This window comes from Macadamia integrifolia, chromosome 2 (assembly GCF_013358625.1).
Source record: "Macadamia integrifolia cultivar HAES 741 chromosome 2, SCU_Mint_v3, whole genome shotgun sequence".
Taxonomy (NCBI): domain Eukaryota; kingdom Viridiplantae; phylum Streptophyta; class Magnoliopsida; order Proteales; family Proteaceae; genus Macadamia; species Macadamia integrifolia.
Genome location: NC_056558.1, coordinates 6,790,533 through 6,815,500, shown reverse-complemented (window position 1 = coordinate 6,815,500; position 24,968 = coordinate 6,790,533). Strand labels below are relative to the sequence as shown.

At 38.3% G+C, this 24,968-nt stretch overlaps 2 protein-coding genes across 3 annotated transcripts in view; one reads left to right on the top strand and one right to left on the bottom strand.

Moving 5' to 3' along the window:
• Positions 1 to 2,292: 2,292 nt before the first annotated feature.
• Positions 2,293 to 7,112, bottom strand: LOC122089826 (cytochrome P450 89A2-like). Its single transcript, XM_042659536.1, has 2 exons — positions 6,152 to 7,112; positions 2,293 to 2,912 (listed from the first exon to the last, which is right to left on the bottom strand). The coding sequence occupies exons 1-2, from the start codon at positions 7,110 to 7,112 to the stop codon at positions 2,293 to 2,295; spliced, it is 1,581 nt and encodes a 526-aa protein (XP_042515470.1).
• A 3,047-nt stretch (positions 7,113 to 10,159) lies between these two features.
• Positions 10,160 to 24,968, top strand: part of LOC122066664 (pumilio domain-containing protein C4G8.03c-like) — a 17,555-nt gene continuing 2,746 nt past the window's right edge. Inside the window, exons 1-4 of one of the 2 annotated variants that reach the window (XM_042630520.1) lie at positions 10,160 to 10,485; positions 10,640 to 12,343; positions 12,466 to 12,628; positions 22,891 to 23,054. In XM_042630520.1, the coding sequence (XP_042486454.1) occupies positions 10,668 to 12,343; positions 12,466 to 12,628; positions 22,891 to 23,054 (2,003 nt within the window). In that variant the 5' untranslated portion in view covers positions 10,160 to 10,485; positions 10,640 to 10,667. Of the gene's footprint in view, positions 10,486 to 10,633; positions 12,344 to 12,465; positions 12,629 to 22,890; positions 23,055 to 24,968 lie in introns of both variants that reach the window. The other variant, XM_042630512.1, reaches the window with a different exon arrangement.

Sequence of the window (24,968 nt, the reverse complement as noted above, 5' to 3'; positions counted from 1 at the left end):
ATGTAGTGATTACCTTTTTGCATTAGCTGCGATTTTGAAGAGTAGACTTGTGAGTGTGGATCAGGTTCTTGTATGAGAATCATTTTTGTACGGGTTGATTTATACAAATAGAATTCATTATAGAGTTGATTGTTGAGGGGATTTTATTTATGCAGATCCGCCTTGTCGTAAAAAGATTTGATCTGCTATCTAGACTTTAATTATGAATAAAATTACGCAAAAGGTTTACATTTATTTATTTTGAGATAGAGACAAAACCAAAAAATATATTAAACAAAGCTAGATAAAACATCCATATCAACTTCAAAATTTTTTTTTTCTCACTAGGGTGTCTAGAATAATGCCTCGGATGCACATGTGCATCCCTACACATGAAATCAAATTAACACTGGCTCCTATGAGAATCATAGAGGTTTACTTTTCCTCCATGATGTAAACCAAACTCTAATCCTATTAATTTAATTTTCTAATTAAAAATTTAACATAAAATATAGAGTTATTCATATGTTCTTTCCACCATTATAACATTGCCAATTGAATATCCCTTCAACAATCAGTCTACATTAATAAAGACTGAATCATCCCCCATATCCATGGACTCTCCCATGCCATTGGAGGTCTACTGCTACTTTGATAACTGGGAGATTCCAAACATGCACTCCAATACACTTGCATGCATCTCCAAGTCTTCAAAAGTGTCCTCCTGTGCCATTGGAAAGGATCTGAATCTCATGACCACTTGCCTCCTTATTCAAAGAAGAACCTGAAGATCCATCCACATTTTTAAGGAGTCATACCCCAACCTCCTTAGCCCTTAGGAGCCCTTGAATTTGATCACAGAATTTAACACAACTAATTCATGAGGGATTATACTCTACAATTAAAAGTTGCCACATCATCAGCCACGTGGTAAAATAAATTGAGATGTGTCGTTAAGTTTGGCTACACGCTCTCATCAGCTCAAAAGATAAAATCTCCTTCAATGCCTCTCTCTCTCTCTCTCTCTCTCTCTCTCTCTCTCTCTCTCTCTCTCTATATATATATATATATATTAAGGAAGCCTTTCCAAAATATATACCTATTTGCCTCTCCTGTTTTAGCCATATTGAATCACCTTGGTTTTTATTTTTCTTATTTGGCCGAAACGAATCACCTTTGTTAACCAGCTGTTGGGTGAAACGGTCCAACCTTTACTATAATCAGGTGGCGGATAAGTTTGAAGGCCTATTGAGGCCTTTCCTCAATGAAACCTTTCCTCCAAAACCCCTGAATAAAAGCTACACTATTTTTTAAATAAAATATTTGACAAAAATAATCTTTCCTTAACTCAACTTGACATGGGCTCTGTTAATCAGTCAAGTAACTTTAGGGTTACAAACACTTAAAGTTCCTTTCGTCAACTTATGACTTTTTTGAAAAGAAAAAAAAAAATGAGAGGGAGCAGCAGAAATGCCTTCCTTAGATCCCTTCCTATACCAAGAATGGTTGGTCTATAGGCATCATTAAGACATTAACTACTATTCTCTGCTCTTTTTCAATGATAATATATCTAAACCCATTGAAAAATGATGCAAATAAAAGGGTAAATGGTATTACTCTTAGGCTGTGTTTGATAGCTGGGAAAATATATATATATATATATATATATAAATTACATTTTTTTTCTTAGTTTAAGAAATTCTCTTTGCGCTTGGCATGCCTTAAACCATTTGAAGATTCTTTTTTTTTTTTTTTTTTTTTTCAAAATTCACTTTCGAAATGGTGAAGTTTTCTTTTACATTAAATAAATAAATAATAATAATAAAATCTTGCCAAAAACATAAGAAAATGCAAATTTTTTTTTTTTTTTTTTTCTTCTCTTCTAATGGCAGCCAAACACACATAATTTTTCTATGTTATTATCAGTTCATATCATTTCTGTTCTTTTCTTTTCTTCTCTTGGCTACCAAACATAGCCTTAAACTTCTAAGGGATGTTAAAGGGTAAATACTTACAACAAATAAAGCCTCAAGGGAAGGGGAATCAGGGAAAGCACATTTCTTACGAATTTACTTATCAAAAGAAAAAATTATTCATTTGTACTGTGAATTCCTAATAGATTTACACATTCATTACTCCACTCCCTCAAGAAAAAATAAAATTACACGTCAATTCGGTTGGGGAACTATATCGAAGGCATAGAGGGTTTGTCTAAATGACATCTATATTGGTGTATTTAAGTATATATCTAAAACTTTTATAGACATTTTTTTATTCTTTAAGTCGAGAGCATACATGTGAACTGATCTACTCTTATTTTACCCTTGGAGAGATGTGGGCTTGCAATGGGTTTTTCATGGGAACTGTAAACTCTTGCTTCTCAGTCAAGTCAACACCAACTCCCTCAACAGCCGTCCATTTGAAATCTCTGATCAAATTTGCAACAAAATACTCCAGATGTAGCACGGCTAACGAAAGTCCAGGGCAAATCCTTCTCCCTACACCAAACGGCATCATCTTAATCTCCCTAGTCCCTGTTATATCGAACCCTACCACTTGATCATGATCACCCAATACGAACCTCTCTGGATTAAACTCCATTGGATCTTTCCAAACCTTTGGGTCCCACCCCATCTGTGCCACCATGAAATTAATCGTGGCATTCTTCGGTATGATGTGGCCGTCCAACACTATATCTTCCGTGACAGCATGAGGCGCCACGAAATGGACTGGTGGGTGTCGCCTTAGCCCTTCCAAGACCACTGCCTTTAAGTAAGGCATCTTAGCCAAATCCTCTTCTTTGATCTCTCCTTCTTCTTCACCTCTATCCACAAGTACTTCTTTGATTTCAGAATACAGCTTTTCTTGGGTTTCTTGGTGCTTCACCAGGTTAGCCATGATCCATTGCAGTGCCGTAGATGTTGTGTCTGTGCCTGCATTTAAGGGTGTCAAAATCAAGCCAAAATTGTTTGTCGAAATTAAATCAAATCATATATATTAGAGTTGTAAAACCGTTTCATAGGTGTTTCGATTTTTGTTTTAAAAAAAATCATTTAACAAATGGTGTAATTTTGATTTTAATAGTTTAAATCGATTAAATCTTGATTTAGCTTAGGGGTGTCAATTCTTAAACCGAACCGGTAAAACCGGTTGGACCGAACCGATAATAACACGGACCAAACCGAACCGAAGCCTTATTGGGTCGGTTCGGTTTGGAGTATTGCAACCCCAAAACCAAACCGAACCATACCAGAAACTGGATGAACTCGAAACCAAACCGAAACCGGCTCAAAACCCAGACCGAAACTGAAACCAAACCGGTAAGAAACCGAAACACTCCAAAATTCATTAAAAAAAATCAAAATTTGCATAGTTTTGTAAACATTTGTATGGAAAGTCGAATCCAAACTAGACCAAAAACCAAAACCAACCCGGTTACAAATTGATTTAAGAAACCGAAGACAAACCGAAATCAAACCGCATCGAAACCGAAACCAAACCGAAACCAGAATTTCCTTATTGGTTCGGTTTTGGTTTCAACTTTCCCACACCGAAACTGACTCAACCCGGACCGAAACCAAGCCGGACTGACCGATTGACACCCCTAATTTAGCTATTAAAACAATGGGTAATTTACAGCGCCACCCCCTGGAGAATGCCATAATTATAAGAACACCCCCTCTATTTCACCAAATTAGACTCATACCCCCTACCGTCAGTCAATGTTAAGTCAAGAGGTAAAATGACCTTTATACCATTTTCACTAAAACTCATCATCTATAGCGAATTCACACACTTCTAGAATCCTCCGGCATCATCGGATCATCCAACGTAGACGCTGGAGCATCCGTCGGCACCTGCAATGCCGAACTAGCATGTGTCGTGAATACCCACGTGGCTAGTACAGGCAACATCTGCTACGGTCGAGGTTTTTCCCGCAGGCCTCATTCATGCTGTCAAATAGCTCGGCTAAGAGGTCTAGATGGCAGGTTTGTGTTTGTGTCACTGGAAATGCAGTATGAAAGGCGGACCAAACAGAAACATAGCCGTTCTTCAGGGAGAGATTACCTGAATCATCTAGTGTTGCAGAGAAGCAAAAATTAGAACAACGGGCAAGTGAGTGTGTAACGAATAAAGAGAGACTGAAAAGTGAGAACGTCAGGAACGAAAACCCTATTGTTCTTCTCTCATTTTTAGGGATTCATTATTTATAGTATTGACGATTAGGTATTTTATCATTTGCAATGGAGACGACAAGAACGACGACGGCATCGGCTCAACAAACATCAACGAAGAGGAAGCCTATATTCACGACAGTAGATTAATTGCAACCAGAGACGACTGGTCATACCCTTACGGTGAAGGTTGTGAGTTCGACCACGATGTTGCAAAAGGGGTGGGCGGCTTCTTAGCATCTTCGTGGAACTCACATCTCCCAGTGTCTTTTCAGTGATGATACCGGCCGTGTTATCTTCACTACTAGCAACGAGCAAGTTTATATGATGAAGCCAGATGCAACTGTTATGCTCCGTAATGCTAAAATTGACATGTTCAAGGGATCTATGAGATTGGCAGTTGACAAATAGGGACGTGCTGAGATCACTAAACCTGCTAAATTGTTGATAAAGAGGACAATAATTTGTCTCTAGTTGAGTATGAATTGCTGAATGTTGTTGAAGAGTGGTTGGATCTTTTGGTGATTAATGTTTGGTGATTCAGAGAAGCCTCAAAGTTTCAAGGCCCCTTGATGGATTTTTTTCTTTTATCTTGTTCCCTGCTCCTAAGCTGGAACTTGATGATGCCAGAATTGCCGTCGGCTTTCCAGACTGGAATACCATAATAGGAAATTGTAGCGGCGAAGGAAGATGAGTTTGTTGAGGTGATGGTGATGAAACCCAGAGAGAAAGTGTTGCTGGAAGATGTCCAGATGGTCTTGGAATTTGAGGGTCTAAGGGTTGTTCCAAGTGAGATGTTTGCAGTGACGAGGGAGAAGAGAAGTCAGAACAGAGAAGAGATCAGAAAGGTGAGTGCAGAGGATTTACAAAGGGTTGTTCCAGGTGATATGTCCACGTGCTTGCTGATGTAGTAAGGGTATTTTGGTTTTTTTTAAAAAATATAGTGGCTGACATCAGCATATAAGGTATATTCCTTAACAGTGACTGACGGTAAGGGGTCTGAGTCTAATTTGGTGAAACAGAGGGGGTATTCTTATAATTATGGCATTCTCCAGGGGGTGACGCTGTAAATTACCCTTAAACAAATAATATCTTCCTAAATCTTTGACATTCTCATGGCTTCAAGCAACATTGATGAAAGTTGAATGGTTTTCATTCAACTCCTAATAACCTCTTGGTATGACCCAATCCATGTGATTGTGGGATCAATATGGGTCCACAGGACTAGTCAACTGAGGGCTTGAATACCTCTCATTAGCGGAGAAAAAAAGCAACATGTCTTATATACCCCTTAATGTTTCATCGTAATACCCCTCCCAAATCAAACACTAGTAGCGGAGGGAACCCTCCCCATAAGATAATCACTGGAAAAAAGAATTCTACTAAAGATTGCAACAATTGCACCTAGAGGGAGGCAAAATGATCACCCTACGCCCATGATTTGCGATATTGATACCCCTATTGATGCTTCCACATGCTCCCATTGGCCTCGAGTGCACGAAGAGACCACGATCCCTAGGAAACACTTCCTAATAATTATTTATATCTTTCATATAAGAATAAATTTAATTATATATATAATTATAATTTTTCTAATAGATTTTTTATGCTATGTTTTCTGTAACAGCGTTTTAGAAGCATATAATCATTTAATAAACCGTTAATTAAAACAATACTATTTAATTAGTGTGAAAATCGTCTACAGCCGCTGCACTAGTGCAGTGAGCATCAGGCGGTTGGGACTTAGGAGCCCCTAGGGGCACATGCCCAAGCCTGAGGATCCTTTGCCTCCCCGCACTAGTGCGATGAGGCAATGGACGGCCGAGAGCACCTCTGGGTGTATGCCTGGGTTCTCCCAGCCGTCCACTGCCTCATTGCAACGACGTTGGGAGGTAGAGGAGAACGGTTCCATGCCCATATGTTTTCATTTGTCTGATCCTCATCACACCTCACTGCTTGTTACAGAGGATGTGGACTCGTTTAATTAACACCCTTACCTGCGTTTAGAAACTCTGAGCAAAGAACCACCATTTCTTGCTCGGTAAGATTCCGCGGTCCCCCTTCATCATCATCATCTGGGATTTGAAGATTTAACAGTGCATCGACATAGGAGGCGAAGAATTCATCATCTTCATTGGGATTTTGCTCTTGTTTCTTCTTCTTATTTCGTTCTTGTCTGGCTCTTATTAGAGGGATTATAATAGAATCCTCTCTCTTTCGCATATCAATCAATTGCTGCCAACTTTTTCTAAAGAAGAATTTTCCCAACGTAGGGAAGAACCCAAGTATATTGAAGATTTGGAAAATTTTAAGTAGCTTCCTCTCTACGTCTTCAATCTCTCTAATAACCTTCTCATCAAGTTTATCACCAAAGCACATAAAAACCAGTAAGCAGAACATGACGTACTGAATGTTCTCCATTAGACGAACAGGCTCGCCTGATTCAACATGGTATCTGAGCAACGTTTTAAGTATCTGTAAGACCCATTTGCGAGCATGAGAGAAGCTTTTAACCCGAGAATGATGGATGATCTCTGAGGTGAAATTCCGACGAAGGACCCGCCAAAGAGGACCATAAGCGGCGGAGTTGATGGTGTGTTGGTTACAAGTAATGATGGGGCTAGAAGCGGTGGGTGGTGGGCGGTCGGCGAAGGCGGCTCCATTCTCAATGAGGGCTTGATAGGCTAGAGAGTGGGTTGTGATGAAGATGGCTGGGTTGGAGCCAATGTGGATGGTGATGATGGGGCCATACTTGAGGTGGACGTTGTGGAGGGTTCCTTCAACGTCAGAGAAGCATCTGTAAAGCCAGATTATGTTACCGATTATAGGTATTTTGGGAGGGCCTGGTGGGAGGGAGAGCTTTGTTTTCTTGGGTTTGCCATGTGAGGTGAGATAGAGCAAGGATTTGAGGGCTGCGCAGAGACACAGAGAAAGGAGGAGGATGAACCAGACTTCCATCAGAGCTAGGTAGGAGACAAATGAGAGCAACGGTTTCGGTGATATAAATGGTTTTGAGGACTTTCAGTGAATTACGTTTGCCACCCTTTTTCAGGCCTTTTGTCTCCATGCCCCATGCCCCCAAGCCCAAGCATGAGAATTTTCTTTCCTTATTTTAGTGCAAGAACCACATTGGGATGAGATAGGGACCCACGAGGAACCAACAAGGACCATTAAGCCTCACTTATTTAGGTTAGAGACCAATTGCCTACCTGCTTGCCTCTAAGCTAGAAACTCAGCGCTACATACGAAAAGAACTTGTGATGTTGTGATGTTGTGATGTTGTGATGTTGTGATGTTGTGATGATGTGGCTTCTGAATCTAGTGATGTAGATTTTTTTTTTTTTTTTAATTCTGAAATTAGCCGTTTCAATTTTTTGGCCTACTTCTAGTAGGAAGTTTAGGGAAACATAATTCTTTCTAATAAACGGATCCTAAAGGTTACTACCACGTACTAGGCTCCGGTTGTTTGCAGAGGAATTAAAGAGGAAGGAGAAGCAAATTTTCTAACATAAAAAATAAACTTTTGTAATTATTACTGATATGACTAATTCAGTAACTTCAAATCATTTCACATTTGGCTATTACCTTTCACTTTATTTTGCATCTAAATTCTTTTTAGGTCTCTTGTGGGTTGAGCTTTGGCCAAAATGGCCATTATAGGTGCTGATGTGGGTTCATAAGCGCTTAAACTGTTGAGCGTTGATTTCAGATTGGATGTTGGATTCAAATCGGATCAAGGTTGACCGCTTCGGATTCAAATTATTGGATCATTTTACCCTTTAAAATATAGTCAATTTGCCAGTTTTAGATGTGTCTTTAATCAATGTAAGGGTGTCAATTGATCGGTTTGGATCCGTTTGGCTTCATCAGTTTCAGTGTGAGAACTAATGAAATTGAAACATGAACCAATAAAAATGTATCAGTTTTGATTTGATTTTGATTTCTCTTGCCAATTTAATGTTGGTTTGGTTTCGATTTGCTTTTGATTTAGTAAATAAACATATTCAAAATCAAAAGTATGAATTTTTTTATTTATTATTGAATTTGGGTTGGTATCGGATTATAGTAGTTTTGATCCGATTCTTTTATGTTCAATTCGGTTTCTTAAAAGTTTCAATGCAGTCCGATTTGATTGCGATTTCACAAAACCTCATCCGAAACATAATCCAATAAGCTCATGTGAATTTTGATTCGATTCAATTTTAATCGATTTTATAAGTTCATGAGGGGACACGATACTCTACTTCATGAAGTGAGGTCTCATGATCAAACATTCGCCGTTACACTTAACTTCTTGAGGCAATCACACAAGAGTTTCCATCTCAGATTGATCCGGTCTTGTGTAAACAGTATCATAGTAACCCCAGCGACTAGTCGGGTCAAAGATCCGGAACACCCTGGGTATTAGAAAAAAAAAATGGGTTCAGGATAGGTTTTTGACACCTCTAGATGATTGAATAATCAAATGTAATCAACCTTATAGTGAAATTAAGAAAATCTCATCTGTTCTCCTGTTCTTTCAACATTATGTACAGCTTCCGCGATGAGTTTGCAATTCTCAACAATTATTTTGGAAAGTTGGTATAGAGACAAATTTCATGAACAATTTTTTTCAATTCAAATGGCATGTATAGGTGCTGATCATGCAGAAGTGGAGGACTGCACCAATATCCATTTTATACGTCTAGAATTGTTCATGACTAGTCTCAATCTCTCTTCTTCAAGATCTCAGCAATTGAGATCCAAATTCTATAGTATTAAGGAAAATTCTTCCTTGGTTTATCCAGGAAGATATGCAATATTGGAGCTCTAAAACACCAGATTATGATTTGAATCTGAAATAACTGAATGAAAGGATGTGGATGAGGAACCCAAAGGGGTAACGTAGTTGGTGGGCAACGAACTTGATACGAGCCTTAAACTTAGACGTCCTAAGTTCAACTCCCTCTAGGCACACCTTGGGCCACTCACATGGGGTGTTTAGTACCCTTCACTGCTTTCAATGAAAGTTGAACTAGTTTGGCCGAAGGCCTAAATGTGAGGTTCTCATCAAATTATTTTGAACAACATAATGAGAGGTCATAAACATCCAAAATATCATGAAGATGAAGAGTTGCAGTGGTATTTACAATGCTGTATATGATTTAGTATTTTGTTCAGTTATTACTTCCAGTTTGATTTCTATTTGATTTTATAAATAGAATTCACAATAATTTCTCTTATTTTTTTTCCAGAATTTGCAAGATAAATTTTTTAAGAATCGTAAAAAATTCATTGGAAAATGTTTTTTGTGGGGAGTGTGGCCTGCACCCTAATACAAGGTAAAAATGATCATCTTGCACCCATAAAATGGAAAATGATCATTTTATTTTTATGGATGGTTTCTCGTGCATTTCCATTGGCCTTTTGTACATGCGTTGAAACCTCACTCCCCAGTAAGAAAAACTTCCCCCTCAAAATCCGGATCTTAAGGATGTAAATTTAACACCAAAACCATTTTTTATAAAACTGAATTAATATTTCAATATAACGAAACCGTTCATTAAATGGTTTGACTATAGTTTTGCCTCAAAAATCGTATACTAAATCAAATCCGAACACATTCAGAATCAATGAGTAATCGGTTAGAATGGATCCAAAAGTTATCTTAACCCTAGATTACGGAATAGGATCGGCCGTTTTACCCTTCATCATACCAATTGACTGATGCTGATCCGATTCCTCAAACCATGCTTGGCTGATACACACAGGCCAAAATCAAGATCCTCAACTGAAGGGTGAGGGCACCAATCAGGAAGTTGATCAATTAGGGCATGAGGAGATATAGGGAGAGAGAGAGAGAATAGCGGTGTAATTTTACAAATTTGCCCTTCATTTATTTGAAACGTTCATTGTGAATTAAGGAGCAAGTAAAAGAGGTGGAGATGCCATTTGAAAACCCCTAATTAAATATTTAATCCTTAAATATAGTTTAAAGAAAACGATTTGGAATGAAGCGTGGGTTTTAGTTGGGTTGGTATACTGTGACTCACAGTAACAGTACTGTTCTCTCTCTCCCCCACCTTTTCTTCTCTGTGCGTTTGTTTTTCTGTACAAGCCGACTCTCTCTTTCTCGTTTTAATGGCGTCAGCCCGTACAGTAACAAGTCGTATATTTTCTCCACAATGACCTTATAAATGGAAACGCATCTTACCTCTTTCTTAATCTTTGTATGCTTTACCAACTCCTCTGAAATCCCACAACCAGAATAAGATAAAATGGAATTGAATTTCCATTATCACCACCACCTCGTGCCGACGATCTTCAACGCCTCGAATGCCCAGAAGAACTGGTAATCTCTCTTGATTATATGGTTCTCGGTCATTCTGAATCGATAACTGATGTGGGTTTTGGGAATTTGAGATTGGTTTCTCGATTTTGAGTTTTTTTGTTTCTTCTCAAATCTGTCTCTGTTTTTGTTGTTCTGAATGCTGAGCAAGTTCAAGATAACAGCGGTGAAACGGTAAAGAGAACATGACTGAAGACGAAGAGCTTGAAATGTTGTTAGATGAGATCCCTCACGCAACTTCTCTCAATCTTCATTACATTCGTCAACAACACAGTCATCACGTACATGTTCATGGTGCCCATGGTCACGGCTCTACTGATGAGAAGACAATTCATGGCGTGTGTGGGGATGACCTATCGTGTTATCACAACTCTATGTGCGTCTCCCATCCTAGCGGAATCTCTCTGCATTCTGAAGGCTCATCGTCGAGCTCGCTCTCCGGTGGGCTTTCCTCCTCTGACGATGGATCGGCAACTCCGCCTGAAATTAAATCCCAGGCACCACAGGAAGATGTTCATTACCCAAACCGATTATGTTTGGAGTCAAAATTGCCTGATTCTACTGCTGGGAGAAACTCTGGTGATAGCTTGATGGATGAACTGGGTTTGGCTGATTATCTCCGAAGAATGCGTATCAATGGCGCAGACAAGGATTCATCAATCGAAACGTTCAAGGTAGAGACCCCCCATAGGCTTCATTTTGGTGATCATTCACCCATTAGAACTAAACATAGTCCTCTCGGAATGAATGGTAGCTCTGAAGATTATAGAAAAGAAATTTTAAATTATAGAGGGCTTCAATGCTCTGCTCGTTCAGGTCCCAGGAGTTTCGACGAAGAAACGAGATCTGCATTGTTCAGATTGCAGAGGGAGGCTGAAATGGGTAGTTTATCAGGGTCGAATCTCCCTCCCGGTGGACATGAAGGTCTGTATTCTGGGCCACTTCACTGTTCAGAACTACTGAATTTTCCACGGCGGCAAGTGGAACAGGATGCCAGCAATGAAGCCTCATGTAATTTTTTGCAACAAGCTGATTCAGCTCTTGGTATGAACCCCTACGACAGGGGAACTCAATTGCTGAACGTAGCCCCTTCTGTGAATAAGCTTTTCCCTACTGATGCTTTCCTCTGCTCACAAAGAAATGGAGTGGATTCAAGCCGAAACAGGCTTCGGTTGAATTCACGAAGTCATTCTCAGTTGACAGACCCAAAGATGCCTTTAGATGCAGAAATTTTATCCTCCTATAGCCTCCCAATTTTCAGTGAAATGGCAGCAGCACTCCCAAACGGTTGGGCTACTCGATATCTTCCCTCAGTCAGAAGCAGCCCAAATATTGAGGCTTTTAATTTTGAAGATAGCTTAATCATAGAAGGAAAAGGGTTGCATTATGTGACCAACAAGGGAGCTGGCCGGTCAAGGGGACACAAAAGAATTTACTGCAATGACATTAGTACTAGACAGCCACGAGAAAAGAATTCTGACTCAGATAGTCAATCCCATTTTGGGGAGATTCCTGCTTTCAAGTGCGAGAATGGTCGTAATTCAAGGATTTATTGTCCTTCTGTTCAGCCACCAAGATTCAATTCCTTGATGGAAGTCCAAGGATATATTTATTTCATAGCCAAGGATCAGCATGGTTGTCGGTTCTTACAACAAAAATTTGATGAGGGGACTGCTGAAGATGTGGAAATGATATTCAATGAGATAATTAAGCATGTCGTTGAACTTATGATAAACCCATTTGGGAATTACCTTATCCAAAAATTGTTGGATGTGTGCACTGAAGAACAGAGAATGCAGATTCTGCTCATGGTGACAGAAGAACCAGGGCAACTTATCAAAATCTCTTTAGATACTCATGGGTAAGAGTACTTCACACATTGCTTAATGCTTTTCCCTTCCCTTTGCTGTTCTATATATTTTAGTTACTTTTATGTCAACCCTTAACTGCTAAGGTGCTCTAATTGAAATGTTTTTGTATTAGCACACGGGTGGCCCAGAAGTTAATCGAGACTCTCAAAACAAAGCAGCAGATTTTGATGTTTATTTTGGCCCTAGAACCTGGTTTCCTTGTTCTCATCAATGATCTGAATGGAAACCACGTGATCCAGCATTGCTTGCAATGTCTTAGCAGTGAAGATAATAAGGTATTGATATATCTTATTCATTGTTCACAAAGATTACTTTGAAGTTCAAAAACTCTTCATTATTCACCTGTTTAGTTCATGACAGCCGCTGTATGTTGTTCATTTAGCTGTCATATGCCAGGTTATGGATTGGTTATTAGCTTGGTCTGTGATGATGTCTTCATGTGAATTATTATTTTGGAACTTCTCTAGAAGAATTTTTGATTATTTCCTATTACCTGTCTGCATAGTTATTTTATTTGATCTTGGAGTGTAGTTGATGTCCTATTCAACTTCTCTAGGGAAGCTGGATCCATATCAGTTTCCAATTCTTATCCAACTACTTATAACAAAGCTAACAATGCTAAGCGGTTGCTTTAGGTAGATTTGTTGCTGAGTGTCCAAATTTTGTTGCTAAACTGTCAGCTATTCATCTTTTCATCATTGTTATGGCTTCTGCTTATACTTTTCATTATATTCAAGCCATCATGCATTTAGTTTTTTTTTTTCCTGGTACGAAATGATGTATATAATTATCATAATTATTTACATCCATTAGTCCTGTAAGGAGATTTGTTTGCTGCGATATAATGTATTTGAGTACTGTATTGGTATGTCATATTTTCTTATCTTTGCTCCACTGATCTGATTGAGGACCTCACAGACACGACACCAACCTTACAACGTCACACCACTTAAAGTTGGCCGACACATGGCTGTTTTTCAAAGCTGCTGAATTACAGCAAGTTCATTTTATAGATAGAAGATATGATGTTGCTGTCGTTGTTCTTTTTTCTCAATTTTACTTTTGGAATGGAAACTTCCTTTGGTTTTCCTCGAATGGTAGTTTTTTCATTCTTGAAGTTATTATACTTCACTTCTTATTGAGAGTGCTTGAATTTACAATAAAAAAACTTGGTTAGTATGAAGATCTATTTTCACAGATTAACCATAAATTGTTAAAGCTGAATAAAAAAGGTAACAGATTAGATTATTTGAAATAAGAGCTACCAGGGTTGCATCATGGAGTTATCTTCCCTTTATACTTTTATTTATGTTATTTCTGTTTTCTGGTGTCTCTATGCCTCAAAATAGAGCGAAATTGGGAACGGGATTTGTATGGTTGACCCCAGTAAGTCTCAATAAGGCTTATTTGAGTTCAGTTGAGTATTTCTAATTCTAGGACTTTTTAGGGTGCGATAAACTTCTCTATTGTTTTATAAACATGGTTAAATTGTAGAAAGACTGATATCTGCTCATGGGAAAAAAAAAAAAAACTTATTTCTCTTTGTAGACTTGTATCTTGCAATATGAAATTCAAAAAAAAAAAAAAAACCCCGAACTAACAAATAAAATTCAATAATCATGGCATGTTTTCAACTTTTGCTAGATAGTGGATGATTGTTTCAACACAATTGTTGACATTGCTCAGGTTTTTCTTTTCTTTTTTTCAGAATTTCAAAAAATTCTCCGCTTATTCAGGAGTTGCAGAAAAATTTGCAGTTTTTCCCTTCAAAGAGATAAATGGAAAATTTGAATCGCTGATAATCTCATTTTATTGGGAGTTTTCATTAAGCTTTCCCGAGTTGATAAAGCCTGCAGCAGTTCTTTTTTTACCCAGTCAACCTTTCTTCACTCTTCAACTATCTCCATCTAGTCATTCAAGTGATTTCATACCCCCTCATTCCTCTTCCCCTCTTCCCCTCTTCCCTTCACCCCTCCCCAACAAAAAGAAAGAGAAAAAGAATGGAAAAAGTGTGAACACATCTATATACATTTCTTGTAAATTAGGGATTTGATTCAGCAGATGGGGCTTCTAATCTCCTAATGTGCCTCTTGGTGCTTCAGTTCATTCCTGACCATTTCAGTTCAACAGCACATGATATCCAAATTCTCTCAAACAGCCAATTTCAAAAATAAAAATGGTTTTGCCTTTGCTATTTCCATCTTCCAATTAAATGAACTTAGGATGACCTTTTTCTATTTGTATCTTTTAGCTCTGCTTTTGTGGATGTTGGTATTCAAGCATATATGCAACTGTAGCTTCACTGCCTTGCTTAATTCCAAATGACACATCCTTTATAATCATCCCTACGCCAGCTATATGACCTTCGTTGGCTACGTCATCCAACAGCTAATCAATATATTAATGTATGAACCATTCATTTCATGCCCTTCTACCAATACCAAAGGCCACACATGGACACTGAACACCATTGACTAAGAAAGAGTTGAAGGGGAATGACATTTTGGGAGGGAGAGTGAGAAACTCTGCTGGCTCTCTTGCAAAGATTTCGCATATTCCCATCTTCTTTGTCGCCTTTTGCATATGATATATTATACAAGTAGTGTATGTTTTTGTCAAATAATATGCATGTTATACCACATCTTTGACTTATGGATGGAAAACTCTGAACTGACTGTTTTCTTGGAAAAACAGTACATGCATGTATAAACTGCATATGATACACAAACTTACCTAATATGACCAAGATCAGCGGAATTTAATCATGGCTTTGTAAATAATGTGAGATATTCAGCTTTAGAAGAACACTCAAGGAGCATAATGGATCAACGATGTTTGTGTCCTTCAAACCTCTGTGTACATGGGTCCCAACAACATTGAAGTTGTGGCACTTTTCTGTGGGCTTGAAGTAGCTGGAAAGCTCAAGCTCCTTTTGACTGTTGAATTTCATTCCAATAGTACTTTAACTTGGGGAAGATGCTCCTTACATGCACTCAGAGAAAACTATCCTTGAGCTGCTGATTTCATTATTTGTGTATAGGCCTATAAACTAGACGCCAGATACTTGGTAGATCCCCAAGTATATGGGAAGTTGTGTATGGTAACTTCGAGGCATGGTCCTTTACTGTGTATATATAGCAGAGGTCGGATGGTTCACTATACCCTACTTTTGATATCCATTCTGCACCCCAGAATAAAGAAGATAGAAATCCTCCTTTGACAGATCTCCATTCCCACATATGCAAATTCTTGTTTCTATCTCCTGATCTTAGTTTCTTATTTCCTTGTTTAAGCTTCTATGATTTATTCATGAGTAGGCTTTCTCTATCTTAACCAGGAATGGATTTCTTCAGTCATAAAAGAGTACATCTAGAAATCCCCATCTAAATATAAGCTTTTTAAATTCCAAAGTACCAGTCAACAAATTCACTTAAGAACCAAGATGAATCATTCAAGCCTCTAAAGTGGAGTCCCTTTCTACAATATAAGTTTCACTACCTTCTTCTTGATGGTCAAATCAAATAACATTAGGACTGAGAATTCTATGGTATATATCAGAAGGACCAAAGTCTACCGAAATGGTTATCAACATACTAAAAACTGTGTTAACATAGTAATGTTTCTTCTCTTAATGTCGTAATAATACACTTATGTTTCTAATGCAATATGATGTAATAATATTTTAACATAAATAATAATCATTTATCAACAGTAGGCTTAGACTTAAATTTTAAAAATGGAGTAGAATGTAAAAAGGAATTCCGTATGAATTCCTTATTACAATGTACATAGGTGCACAAGGCAAAGGAAGAGAAACGCTTGAACTATGGTGATTGAGCAGTCTCTCTCACATTGGTACATCTTTTGTCTCAAACCTATTTAGATTTCTAATGTAGGTTCTTATTTTTTATGAAGATATAGACGATATGTTAATAAGGAAAATGCAATTTATGTTTCAGATGATACTGCTTAAGCTACCTCTACAAAACCTCCTCAGTTTCCAGAAACCTTTTTGTTGATGGGTGTTAGAGACTATCATGAGAGAGAAGGAGGAGTCTTGCAGGTTGCGCAGACTCCTCCCTTCCTCCTCTGGTTAGTTCCCTAAATTAACTAGGAAGTTAAATCCTAGTTAGACTAGGACTGCTATTAGCAGTAATTAGTTCTCCTATTCTAATTAGGAGTGTTAGAGTCCAGCTAGGATTAGTTGGACTAATTAGATTTACATTATGTTTTTATATTCCTAAGTCATATTAGGACAGCTGTCCTATTCATATTGTAATAGTTTAGTAGTCTATTTAATAAGAAGAAGAGATCAGTCCCTATCATGCGATAGAGACTATCTTCCGCTAAATCTCTTTCTCTCTCTCTCTCTCCTTTATTTTGTCTGAACTAACTTGGTATCAGAGCTGGTCTGATCTCTAAACAAGTAAACAGCAGTCCTAGTTTCTAGCCTACAGTTTAAAAAAAAAAAAAAAAAAAAAGGAGAAAAGGGCCTATGGTTTCTGGTTCTTCTTAAAGAACCTACAGTTCTTTGAAGAGGGGATTTATCCCCTGTTTTCTGGTTTGTGTATAGACTGATTACTGAAATCAGTCGTATGTGTGAAGGAATTGACTCAAATCATTAAGAGTAATCTCTGGTTGGGGTTTCTTGGATTGAAGAATTTTTTTTTGTTTGATTTCTCTCTCCTGGAACTGAAATCAAGAACTGAAGAGTCATACGATCCAGCTGTCAGAATCAACTCATCTTTGGAGGTTTTACTCACCACAACAGGATCTACCTTCAACCAGAAGAAGAGCTCCATCCGAGCAGTTTCCAGCCAGCCGCAGGTCCCTCTTTTGGACCCGGCGCAGGTCTTCTCTCTCCTTCTCTGTTGGGTCATTTTTGGTGGATTTTTGCCACTGTTTTAGGTTCTGTTTTGGGTATGTTTTCTGGATATTTCTTTGAGTTTTATTCTTCAATCTACTATTGGTATATTGGGGTTTTGAGATCTGAGTCAATTCCCTTTTGGTTGTTATCTTTATTGAAGATTGTCTGCTATTTTATTGATCTTGTGTGGTCTAACAAAGAAGGTTAGATCGATTGTCTGGTTGATTGCTCTTTGAGTTCTACTTTTGTGTGCTAATGGCAAACACAGAAGGGAAGAAAATTGTCACTGAGGTGATGTCCTCATCATCACATAAAATTATAGAAAAGAAACTTACGGGAGCTACCAATTTTCACCAATGGAAGAAAATTATGCAGCTTGTTTTGACTGGTCGAGATCAGCACGATCACCTGACAAAGGAAAGACCTGCTAATGATACTACGTGAGGTACAATTGACTCACGTATTTTTGGACAGCTACTGAACTCAATGGATAACTCCATCGTTGATGTTGTTACTAATATTGATACTGTGAAGGAGTTGTGGGACTATCTGAATGTTCTGTATTCTGGGCAGAACAACCTTTCTCGTATCTATGAACTGTCTCAGAAATTTTATTGGACTGATAAGAAGGGTCGGCATCTAACTTAGTACTTTGCTGATTTTAAGAGGATGTATGAAGAACTAAATTCTCTACTCCCTATTAGCAGTGTTGTAAAGAAAATGTAGAACCAGCGAGAGCAATTGGCAGTTATGGGATTTTTGGGAGGTCTTGGAACAAAGTATGACTCTATTCGTTCTCAGATTCTTGGAGGTGACAAGGTGGCATCTCTTGCAGATACCTTTTCCCGAGTCTTACGGGTATCTCGAGAGAATTCTCAGGATTCCATTCCAATGGAAAATTCCGCACTTGCAGCATAGGGTAAAAATCGAGGAACTTCACGTGGTACAGGTAATGGTGGTAATAAGGAATAATTTATTAGGAACTCCTCAGATAGTTCAGGAGCTGCACGTACATGTCATCATTATGGTAAACCAGGACACATCTAATGATTTTGTTGGAAACTTCATGGTAAACCTCCTCAAAAGCAGTTTTCCAATTCAGCTACAGTTGATGAACCTTCTCAGCTTGGACACTCTGGGGGGAAGATGGTCAGAATAACCGATGAAGAATTTGCACGGTATCATCAATTTCAGAATCAAGCACCCTCACCTTCCACTGCTACTCTAGTTCAGGCAGGTAATGCCATTTCGTGTCTCTCCTCTTCTTCTCACCCCTGAATAATCGATCCAGTTGCATCGGATCATATGTCTGGTATTTCAGCTATATTTTCCTCTGCTACTGTTACATTGGCTAATGGCGCCATTGCCAAAGTTAACGGTTTTGGCACTGTTTATCTTAATTCCTCCTTAATTATCATCTGTTCTTTATTTGTCTGAGTTACCATTCAATCTATTGTCTAGAAGCAAGTTTACCCAATCTTACAATTGTTCTATAACCTTTTTCTCCGATTCATGTGTTTTTCAGGATCTTACGACGAAGAAGATTCTTGGTATAGGTCGTAGGGTTGGGGGACTGTACCTTTTTTAAGACAATGCACCTTCCATAGCCTGTTCGGGTACTTTGACTCCTTATCAGGTTCACTGCCGGTTGGGCCATCCATCTTTACAAAATCTATAGAATCTTGATCCCAGTTTTAACTCTCTTTCTAGTTTAGTTTAGAATGTGAGTCATGTCAGTTTGGAAAACTACATCGTTTCAGTTATTCCCCTCGGGTTAATAAACGGTCTGCGTCTCCTTTTTCTTTGGTTCATTCAGATGTATAAGGCCCTTTCCCTGTTACATCTAAGTTAGGTTTTAAGTATTTTGTTACTTTTGTTGATGACTATTCCAGGACGACCTGGCTTTATTTAATGAAAAATCGTTCTAAGTTATTTAACATCTTTTGTGATTTTGTTGCTGAAATACAAAATCAATTTGGCATGACTATCAAAATTCTACAAAGTGATAATGCAAAAGAGTACTTTTCTGGTCCATTTTCTGAGTTTATGGCTAAATGTGGTATGATACACCAATCTTCTTGTTCAGACACTCAACAAAATGGAGTGGCTGAAAGAAAGAACCGTCATTTGATGGAGGTTGCTAGGTCACTTATGTTTGAAATGAAGGTACCCAAATATTTTTAGGCTGATGTTGTTCTCACTACGTGTCATCTTATTAATTGTATGCCTTCCTCTATTTTGTGTGGTGGTATTCCTCATTCCTTGTTATTTTCTTCTAACCCACTTTTTGTTCTTCTCCCTTGTGTTTTTGGTTGTGTTTGCTTTATTCGTGATCATCGTCTAGGTTTTTCAAAATTGGACCCTCGAGCCATTAAGTGTCTCTTTTTGGGTTACTCTCGTACTCAAAAGAGATACCGTTGTTATTCCCCGGTTCTTCACAAATATTTTGTCACTGCTAATATCTCATTTTTTTAATCCACCCTATATCCGAATGAGTCATTTGTTGTGTCTGAATTGGATGATGATCTTCCCCTATATGTTATCCATCACTCTAATCCGCAGGTTGCCACTGAGACAGAGGTACCACCACCATCACCTCCTCTACAGGTGTATACACATCGTGTTCAGGAAGCACCAGCCCCCCCTCTCCCTGCGGCACCTACCTTATCATCTTCGTCTACGGATCCTACACCAAACATTCCTCTTTCTGACCTAAACCTTCCTATTGCACAACGTAAGGGTGTTCGGAGTTGTACCCAACATCCTATTGATGATTTTGTATCTTGTTCTGGTCTTTCGTCTACCTTTTATTCCTGGCTTTCCACTATTTCTTGTCATCCTGTTCCTAAGACTCTTGCAGAGGCATTATCTAGTCCTGGGTGGAAGACTGCTATGACAGAGGAACTGCTTGCCTTAGAAGAAAACCAGACTTGGGATCTTGTATCGTTGCCCCTGGCAAGAAGGCTATTGGTTGTCGCTGGGTATATGCAGTTAAAGTGAACCCTGATGGATCTATTGCTCGTTTGAAAGCTCGGCTGGTAGCAAAAGGGTATGCCCAGGTTTATGGCATTGATTACCTGGATCCCTTCTCCCCTGTTGCCAAAATGGCTTATGTTTGTGTTTTGATTTCTCTTGCGGCTTCCTCTTATTGGCCAATATTTCAGCTTGAAGTGAAGAATGTTTTTCTTCATAGTGACGTGCATGAGGAAGTATATATGGAGCAACCTCCAGGGTTTGTTGCTCAGGGGGAGTGTGGAGAGGTGTGCAAGCTCAAGAAGTCCTTGTATGGGCTGAAACAGTCTCCTCGGGCATGGTTTGGTAGGTTCACTGATGTGATTTGTGGATTTGGACTGTCAAGATGTGACATTAATCATTTTGTGCTCTATCGGAATACTGATGGAAAAAGGATATTTCTGGTTGTATATGTTGATGACATTGTCATTACTGAAGATGATGTTGAAGGAATCCAAAGTTTGAAAGCACATTTGCAGTAGCACTTTCAAACTAAGGACCTAGGACGATTAAAGTACTTCCTAGGAATTGAAGTTGCTCAGTCGAGAAAAGGAATTTCCTTGTCTCAGAGAAAGTTCGTTTTGGACTTACTTTCAGAAACAGGTATGTTAGGATCCAAGCTTGTTGACACTCCAATAGATCCAAATGTGAAACTTATACTTGAAGAAGGTGATGTGTTAGATGATCCTGAGAAATACAGGAGGTTGGTGGGAAACCTAAATTATTTGACTGTGACTCGACCTAACATTGCTTTCCCTGTCAGTGTTGTGAGTCAATTTCTTTCATCTCCACGTACTTCACATTGGGATGCCGTTATTCGTATTTTGAGGTACCTTAAGAAAGCTCCAGGACTTGGTCTGGTCTACTCAGATCATGGACATAACCGTATTGAAGGTTTTTGTGATGCTGATTGGGCTGGTTCTCCTATTGATAGAAGGTCGACTATAGGATACTGTACTTTTTTTGGTGGAAACCTTATGTCTTAGAAGAGCAAGAAACAAGCGGTTGTGGCAAGGTCTAGTGCAGAATCTGAGTATCAAGCCATGGCTCAAGTTATTTGTGAGTTGATATGGGTAAAGCAACTTCTGAGAGAACTTGGCTTTGAATGTACTCACTCTATGCAGTTATGGTGTGACAACCAAGCTGCTATCCATATTGCTTCTAATCCTGTGTTCCATGAGAGGACAAAATATATTGAAGTTGATTGTCATTTTGTTTGTGAAAAGCTACAACAAGAAGTCATTTCTACAAGTCATGTTCGCACAGGAGAACAACTTGCAGATGTTTTTACTAAATCCTTGGGGGGTAGTAGAGTGGACTATATTTGTAACAAGCTGGGCATGATTAACATCTATGCTCCAGCTTGAGGGGGAGTGTTAGAGACTATCATGAGAGAGAAGGAGGAGTCTTGCGGGTTGCGCAAACTCCTCCCTTCCTCCTCTAGTTAGTTCCCTAAATTAACTGGAAGTTAAGTCCTAGTTAGACTAGGACTGCTGTTAGCAGTAATTAGTTCTCCTATTCTAATTAGGAGTGTTAGAGTCCAGCTAGGATTAGTTGGACTAATTAGATTTACATTATGTTTTTATATTCCTAGTCATATTAGGACAGCTGTCCTATTCATATTGTAATAGTTTAGTAGTCTATTTAATAAGAAGAAGAGATCAGTCCCTATCATGGGATAGAGACTATCTTCCGCTCTCTCTCTCTCTCTCTCTCTCTCTCCTTTCTTTTGTCTAAACTAACAATGGGAAAATTAATAGAAAAATTAAGGCTGTTCATGGTAATTTCATGTTTCAAAGCGAGGAATTATTAAACTAGAAGTATATGAAGCCACAACAGACAAAGGCGTTTAACAAGGAACATTCCATAAAGACACAATAAACTGGCTAAAGAAGAACTAGCAAATCCTAGTGGTTATTGGAAGGAGTACAACTGAATAATTTTTTTTTAATGAAGTGTCAAAAATAATTCCAGGGAATTTAGAGATGCTCACCAGCAACGCATTAGATATTCGAGGATATCTTTGGTTGATGTTCACTCTCTCTTCTCTTGTTCTTCTGCCATATTGCTGCTATTGCTCACCTTCCCAAAACAAATGAAGTCAATGTGTAATTGCCAGACAGTTGATCTATTGCTGACAATTTAGTTCAACCCTCCTTTTGCAATTTGTACTGTTAAAGAGAATAAGGATCAGTTGATTTAATGGAAATCAAGTTCTGGGAAAATGTTCAACTCATGCTAATTAAGTGGGGATGAAGACCCCGAAACTTTACTAATGTCAAATGGGATAAGTATATATGGCGCATACTGTCTGCCGGGGTAGGTTGGGCGGGGGGGGATGGGAGCACTAGTGGAGGGGTGTTGGACATGCCAGGGATATGATGAAGTGCAATGCATAAAAGGTTTAGCCTCTTGGATTGTGTTTCACTATACTGTTTAGGTAAGTAAATCCTTGACTTATATAGCAACCTAGTTGATATAGAAGAGTTACTTTAAAAAGAAGAAAATTCATAAAATGATCTAGAAGTGCCAGTAGTTTAAAAAGGATCTTATATTAGAATAAACATGACTCTGTCTCATTTCTCAATATTTAGATGCTATAATTTTCTTGCTCGGAGAAACATCTAATATACTTTTTTAATTGATTGTTTTTGGCAGTTCATTTTCAAAGCTGCTGCAAAATATTGTGTCAATATAGCAACCCATCGGCATGGCTGTTGTGTTTTGCAACGATGCATTGCTCATTCGACTGGAGAACATCGAGAAAAATTGGTTGCAAAAATATCCACCCATGGATTCCTTCTCGCCCAAGATGCTTTTGGGTAATTATAGGAAAGAAATCATTCTAAATTCTTACCGGTTTGTTGTTTTATGATCAACATGATTTGGTAGTCCCCATTATACATCTTTTGAGGCATATATACTGTTATTTTTGACAATCAAACTTTTTTGACTCGTTATTCTAATCACCATTTTTCCCGTATATTCTGATTCCATTACACTGGGGAATGAAATGTAAGACCAATATTTCTGTTTTTGTTTTTATTTTTTATGCAGTATTTTTTTTTTTCCTATCTTTATTTTGCTGTGTATGCTTTATGTTCCATTTGAATGATGAAAATACAGCTGAGGAATAGTTTCAAGGGAAATAAAATTGGTGGGATCCTTTTTATTACGTCTTTGATATGTTTAACAAAGATACATCGACTGGGCGAAGGCTGTCAGTTTGGGGAGTATTTTCTTTGTGGATGATATTTATACAAGAAGCAGCAAGCTTGCATGTTCATTTTTGGTACCTTAAGCATCCAATTAAACATTACAAGAGCTGATGAATGGGCATGAAGAACCAACATCGTCATGAGTAAATCACATGGCCTGCCTCTTTGGAAGCCCATAGAATGGCATTAAACCTCCCCCCACTTGCATTTAGTCCAATTTCTAAAGATCTAGGGACCTTGAAGTACCATCAGTGTCTTGGCTTTGTCAGCATAAGAAGCTGCTACTGGAGCATAAATACTTTGTTCTTCTCTCTTTGTCATTCTAGAACAAGTATAATCCTTCTCCAAATGGAAGGAGGATCTACATCAAACATGTCAAGGTGTGGTTATTAATGAATATGTAATGTTTCCCTTGTCAGTATGGAAATTCGTTCGGCACCTTCTACTTATGTTTGTGGTGAATAAATTACTCACATTTTCTCATCTTTACCTTGTTGAGACCCAAAATTTCCATTACCAGATTATTAGAGTAGCTTAGCATAGTGTGATGTGCGAAAGGAACCGTCCAAAGTTCTTGCTTCTTAAGAGAGTATGATTTTATGTTTTTCAAAGATTGAGATTCATTTCAAGCCAAGGCTTATGCAAGTGTGAAGCTCATGAGGATATAAAAACAATGAAAAGCTGGGACAAATGTGCTATATTCATTAATTCAAAAATGTTATACTCTTGACATAGAGACTCGGTAAACTAGACACCACTTCAGTTTCCATTTATTTCCTTTTGAAATTATTTATTTAGATCTTCACATCATTAGTTGTCCATTTTTACCTTGTTTTTCATGTTTACACCTCTTATGAATACTTGATATATTGTTGATATCATTTATTTTAATTACATGCTTGGGACTTGGGAGGCTTACTCCTTGTGTTGAGCCTTATGCCTGGAACTTTTACCAAGTCAAACTCCTATTGCCATGACTTAAGCTTTGAAAATGATGATACCTTAGCTACCACCGCCACATGATATTGTTTATTGACAACTGTTAGAGATGTATGTGGATTTCATGTTATATCTCAAACATAGGATGAATCAGGTTGTCCATTTTTACCTTGTTTTTCATGTTTACACCTCTTATGAATACTTGACATATTGTTGATATCATTTATTTTAATTACCTGCTTGGGACTTGGGACTTGGGACTTGGGAGGCTTACTCCCTGTGTTGAGCCTTATGCCTGGAACTTTACCAAGTCAAACTCCTATTGCCATGACTTAAGCTTTGAAAATGATGATACCTTAGCTACCACCACCACATTATATTGTTTATTGACAACTGTTAGAGATGTATGTGGATTTCATGTTATATCTCAAACATAGGATGGATCAGGTAGCAGCCACCTATGAGTGTTCTATGTGTTAACTACCAAACTGTCTTTGTGGGGAATGTTTAAACTTCATTGCATGCTAGCAATGTATGACCCCATCACATGACACCATGAGACCATCCTCCACCCCACCC

Excerpts from the sequence above, each read along its gene's own strand:
- LOC122089826 (XM_042659536.1), bottom strand. The coding sequence starts at position 7,112 with ATGGAAGTCTGGTTCATCCTCCTCCTTTCTCTGTGTCTCTGCGCAGCC. Across the intron at positions 2,913-6,151 it reads CTCAGAGTTTCTAAACGCAG|GCACAGACACAACATCTACG; the intron begins GTAAGGGTGTTA and ends CCTTAAATGCAG.